Below are 5991 nucleotides of genomic sequence, written 5' to 3'. Positions count from 1 at the left end.
GAGCGAAGCGTGTGGCTTCTTTATCGTGGTGCTCATTATCCATCCTCTTCTCATATTAAAAAACGGATGATGTTCCCCCAAAAAAACACTCCATGGATGACACAGAAGCCATTCAGCCAGGCCCTACCTACCGTCCCAACCCGAAATCATTTGAGGCTAATTTTCAGCGCTGTCGGTATCATCTGTCAGAGGCCGGTGAAGATCGCAGATGGCCCCGCGAAAGCGAGTTTGGTTGGTGAAAACGTCGCGTCCTCTTCTTTCCCTTGGCGCCCCCGTGGAGCCATTCCCCGTCCACTCCCACATTCCCACGGGCCGCGGGGAGAAAAAGGTCATGCCTTCCTCTGCCTCCATGACGGCGATGGCGGCGGCGCTCCTGCTACTGGCGGCGGCGCAGGCGCGGGCGGATCCGGCGTGCTACCCGCGGGTGTTCAGCTTCGGGGACTCGCTGGCGGACACGGGAAACTTGCTCTACCTCTACGGCAACGACTCCTACGAGGCCGCGACCAGGCTGCCCTACGGCGAGACCTACTTCCACAGAGCCACCGGCCGATCCTCCAACGGCCGCCTCATCGTCGACTTCATCGGTACGGCACAACAACCACCCGCCTCGCTGGATCCATCGACCAGCCAGCTTGGTAGCAAGAGTAATTATACTAACTTGAAATCTGTGTGGGCGCAGCGGAGGCGCTGGGGTTGCCGTTCGTGCCGCCGTACCTGAGCGGGCGGAGCGCGGAGGACTTCGCCGGCGGGGCTAACTTCGCCGTGGGCGGCGCCACGGCTCTGAGCCCGGACTTCTTCTGGGAGAATGGGGTGCCCGCGTTTCGGGCCGACACGGTGCACCTTGACATGGAAATAGAGTGGTTCCGCGACCTCCTTGACCTGCTCTGCCCCGGCGACGTCGCCGGTATGATAATTCACCCCCTTCTCTTTTCCGCTTTGACATGGACCTTAACCCCTTAGTTACTTAGTAATTTCAGTATTCCCTTCATCGAATAAGGCGCACACGCTATTTTCACAATCAAGTTAACTAACAAAGTACTCCCTCCGTTCCATATTGTAAAACATTTTTTGACACTAGTGTAGTGTCGAAAAACATCTTACATTATGAGACGGAGGGAGTACCAGTTATGTGCGATACAATTTATACCGTTGAATTCATATTAAAAAATTAAATGATATCATTGTTAACTCATAAAACTTATACGCCTTCCGTTTCAAAGTAAGTGTCGCTGTTATACTAAATCAGTGATATTTACTTTGAGATGGGAACGGTATATTATTAGTCCAACTAAATGTCATTGTTAAATCTCGTGCACGCCCGTAGTAGAGGTAGTACAAGCAACCAAACGTTTTTCATCAATCTATTGAGAGAGTGTGCACTTTCAGATTAAAAATGTTACACGAAATGGTTCTTTGCAGCATGTGCTTCCGAGATATATACAGTAATTCATAAAAAAAAATTCTAGTGTATTTGGAAAACAAGGGCAAATATAGTTTGTCTTTTATATGCTTGTAACTTTTAATAGTAGAATACCTTTTGCCCCGAAGAGAAAATAAATTTTGATGCTCGAGGAGAACTATTGTGCATTCTTTTCACGTAACTTTTGCAAGCACACAAAAAACTTGAAATCTTTTATGTATCTATTTTTTCTGGACTCTTAATATATTCAGAGAATTACCTTTGAACCTGGAGCAAGTGCTTCTGGGTGACTTTTCATTTTTCTTCTCTAAAAACTCTAACTGTACATTTTATTTTGAAACTTATTATTCAACTGTGCAACTCTAGTACTCACTCCATCCAAATATACATGGCCTAATACGTTTTCTGATGTTACCTTTGACCACGAATTAGAGCAGTAATATATGCCATGTATGTTACATAAAGTATACCATCAAATTCGTATGTCAAAGGAGTTTTTAAAGGTATAATTTTTACATCATACATCTCATATATTATTAATCTTATCAATGGTCAAAGACAACCTTAAAATTGTATTAGCCTCTATATTTAGATGGAGGGAGTACATCTTCGGACGCTTCGCATCACCATCAACTTTGCCTCGTTGAGCTAATAATACAACTTTGTACATTGGCTCACAGCATCTCTGTGCTCGCTCAACACCACTATGGAGTATCGACTTCGCCTCACGGAACCTAACCTATAAACTGGCCGTTGGCTCGATTTTTCATTATTGACTTTGCCTTGTTGATGCTAACCACTACCCAAGTTGCATAAAAAAGGAGAATGTTTCGATATATATGTAACCAGATATGATACTTTGAAAAGTTAGTCAATGACCAAAAAATTAAATAATTGAATATTAAGAAAAACAATGAAATGCATCGAGTAAACGAAATAGGTAAAAAGTTCTAACAACCTGTCATATGTGAACAACAATTGCAGAAAAAAATGTGCAACACGATAATTATAAGTTCCCAAGAAGGCCATTAGGAGAACAAAGTGCAACAAGTGGACGTATCCGGTGCATATACCTACTTGCTAATTTATTTCCAGGTTGTTTGGTAACCTCTAACATCTGTTTTCCAAATTGGATGCTCTGGTTGCACAACAACAATGGCGTAGTGGATACGTTTTCAGTGCAATAACATGCTGACAAAACAGCAACAACAAAAATTAAGAAACTGAGTACCAAGTTGTGGGTTAGAATCCAACACCTCACACAATACTTATTCTTCCTAAAAACACAAAAATATGCATGAATTTCCATTTAAGATCACTATAGTAGTGATCTAAACAATCTTATATTTCTCTACAGAGGCAGTACTTAGCAAATCGTTTACTTAAAACTTTATACATAGAGGGAAGAATATTTTTGCTCTAAACGATAGTTCATAACTTAGGGCGAAAGTGGTGAGAATCTATTAAAGTTCTTAACTACGTATTTGTCGATCTAGAAAAGGGAATTCTTGCAAAAATGTTGCAAAGGTGTTGTTGTTCCAAGAATGCTGGGCGGGGAATACTCCCTCTGTTCAATATTATTGGGCATGCACATGCTTCTAGGTCCTCGATTTGACTGACCAAATATGTGTTATATGTAACCAAAAGTATTTGTTTAAAAACTTTATTCGTGTAACACATATTTGATGACATACAGCACATATTCGGTTAGTCAAATTGATGACCTAAAAGCGCACACAAGTTTTATAGACCCTGATGGAGGGAGTACTCAAATTGCTTGGAAGAAAGAATCGAAGAGACGATAGCCAATGAAGGGTCATATGTTCTTACTTGCTCCATGACAAAATAGAACACAATTATACTTCAAAAGAGAAAATGTACTAATGAACAATGATATAGGCACAACAATTCATCGGTAAGAAGTATATGCTGTATTCATGTTCTTCTGATGATCAACTGATGGTTTCAGTTGAATGCAAGTAGCCACACATTCCATATCTCCATATTTCAGTCATTATGGAACATGCCTACTGAGTTGTAGCCACAAAGTAGAAATTTCAGCAGAGACACCACAAAACTTTACATTGCTTGATTCCCCCCTCCAAAATTATGACAACATGGTGTTTGTTCCAAAGGAGATATAACTTTGCGGGTAGAAGTTGGAAAATATGAAATATTTCCTGTGACATGATTTGTGAAAGCCCAGTAACTGGGGGTGATACAATAACACTAAAAATAAATCAATTTGCTATCCAAGATTAAACTTCCAGATTGCACTCTAATGTGCTAAAAATATATCAGTGGTAACTTGATTTGAGCCTTTATACTACTGCACTATTGTAGAATATTTACTTAAGTGTTTGACACTTTGTCAGAACTGTTCTTGCAAACTACATTGTCTTCAATGCTGTAGAATATTGTTTTTTAGTACTTCCTGAACACTATTTTTTTAAACTAGATGTTGTATTTACATACTGATTCAATACCACATTTACAGATGAAATAGATTGCATGGACATGATGAGCAAATCTCTCTTCCTGGTTGGTGAAATTGGGGGCAATGACTACAACCTACCTCTTTTCTATGGGGTGCCCTTTGAGAAGATTCGCACCTTCACACCAAGTATCATTGCCAAAATCTCTTCTACTATCGCCGTGAGTCATTCTAAACTGCTTGTGCTGTTGTTATCATTACCGCCGGTGCTACTATTGAGTCCCAACTCGAGAAATGGTGCAGACGTACATACATAATAATGCACAATGAATTGAGTTTGCAGGAACTGGTTGAGCTAGGTGCCAAAACGTTGCTAGTTCCTGGCAACCTTCCAATTGGGTGCATCCCAGCCTACCTCACGACATACAAGAGTGACATGATGGAAGATTATGAACCAGAGACGGGTTGCATCCGTTGGATGAATGAGTTCTCACAGTACCACAACAAACTTCTTGTGGATGAGTTGGAAAATTTGCGAAAGCTTCATCCTGGAGTGGTGATCATCTATGCTGATTACTATGGAGCTGCCATGGAGATCTTCTCTTCTCCCGAACAATTTGGTGAGTTCAAATCCTTCTATTTTTATTACTACGAGAACACTTCATATGATACAAGAAGAATACTTGCCAACTAACATACCAGTCTCTCTCTGGTGTCTATTCAAAGAGAACATATTTCATATGTATCCATATGTTGCCTCTTCGATTGACCATTTAACAAGCTAGTTGACAAAGTTGACAAAATTCTTTATAGCTCCTAGAGAAACATACAAACCCATCAAGTGTAACATTCTTTTCTTTGACCCCCATTCCGCATTGCATTAACTATTGTTCAGGGATAGAGGATCCTTTGATGGCTTGTTGCGGTGGAGGAGGGCCATACGGTGTGTCCGCAAGTGCAGGATGTGGGCATGGAGACTACAAGGTATGCAATGACCCACAAAAATATGCATCATGGGATGGCTTCCATCCTACAGAAGCTACATACAAAGGCATTGCCAATGGCCTCCTAAGAGGTTCATATACTCAGCCTCCAATTTCCACCACCAGTTCATGTCCACAAACTACTGAGCTTGCTTCTTCCCTTGAATACAAGGTCCTTTACGACATGTAATTCTGTAACTATATATGGTTTAAATATGATGAATTTTTTTGCGGGTGAAATATGACGATTCTACATTATGAGAATTTGGCTAATGGTAAGATGTAGCCATGCCAAAAGGTTCTAGTCCATTAGATTACAATGAGCACATACACACATTGTACTCACACGACACACAACCTACAAATCTATTTGTGAATTACTAAATGATTTTTCAAGAAGATAAAGCGGGTGTATAATTTTCATTTTGTATTTGCTGGATGCATATGTTTGTTCATGCATGTGGCAATAGAAAAAGATTTATAAATTGCACGAAGCTCTCCATCCAACTTCAATCTAGTTGAAGTACCAAATGCCTGACCCACTGTGCCTACACCCAAACAGTTGCTCCATCATTGTTACTACTAGACCATCATAGCACGCGTTGTTGTGCCCATCCATTTTTTGCAATAGAATGATAAGAATGTTTGTAAATATGACACTGCACAAGAAGTTAATTTACATATCAGTTTGTATGAAGAAGGGATTTGAATATATTTACAGCAAATTAGTGCATTATCATCAAGTAAAAGCGCAAAATAAATAAAAAATGAATGTTTAGAGCATAAGCAATGATGCAAATTTAGTAACGGATAAAAGTAAAAATCAATGCGAAGTGCAACACTAAGATTAGATTGATGGGGAACGTTGCATGAAAATCAAAAAAATTCCTACGAACACCCAAGATCTAATCTAGGAGACGTATAGCAACGAGAGGGGAGTGTGTCTACACACCCTTATAGACCGAAAGTGTTAGCGTCGTAACGCGGTTGATGTAGTCATACTCTTGACGATCCAATCGCGATCCAATCCGATCTAGTGCTGAACGGACGGCACCTCCGAGATTAACACACATATGGCTCGGCGGCGTCCAACAAGCGAGGGAGAGGACGTAGATGAGATCCGAACCAACACGACGGCGTGGTGGTGGTGGTGG

The 5991-nt window shown here is 40.9% G+C and overlaps 1 protein-coding gene across 1 annotated transcript; it reads left to right on the top strand.

Annotated features, from left to right (window-relative positions):
- The first annotated feature begins 243 nt into the window (after positions 1–243).
- LOC123078681 (GDSL esterase/lipase At1g28600) lies at positions 244–5260 on the top strand. The gene is made up of 5 exons (XM_044501265.1): positions 244–584; positions 680–904; positions 3918–4075; positions 4198–4474; positions 4750–5260. The coding sequence occupies exons 1-5, from the start codon at positions 332–334 to the stop codon at positions 5025–5027; spliced, it is 1191 nt and encodes a 396-aa protein (XP_044357200.1). The 5' UTR covers positions 244–331; the 3' UTR covers positions 5028–5260.
- The last annotated feature ends 731 nt before the right edge of the window (positions 5261–5991 follow it).

This window comes from Triticum aestivum, chromosome 3D (assembly GCF_018294505.1).
Source record: "Triticum aestivum cultivar Chinese Spring chromosome 3D, IWGSC CS RefSeq v2.1, whole genome shotgun sequence".
Lineage (NCBI taxonomy): Eukaryota > Viridiplantae > Streptophyta > Magnoliopsida > Poales > Poaceae > Triticum > Triticum aestivum.
Note: the sequence above shows the minus strand (reverse complement) of the source record. Positions and strands in the feature narration are given on the sequence as shown.

Excerpts from the sequence above, each read along its gene's own strand:
- LOC123078681 (XM_044501265.1), top strand. The coding sequence starts at position 332 with ATGCCTTCCTCTGCCTCCATGACGGCGATGGCGGCGGCGCTCCTGCTA. Across the intron at positions 905-3,917 it reads CTGCCCCGGCGACGTCGCCG|ATGAAATAGATTGCATGGAC; the intron begins GTATGATAATTC and ends CCACATTTACAG. Across the intron at positions 4,076-4,197 it reads AAATCTCTTCTACTATCGCC|GAACTGGTTGAGCTAGGTGC; the intron begins GTGAGTCATTCT and ends TTGAGTTTGCAG.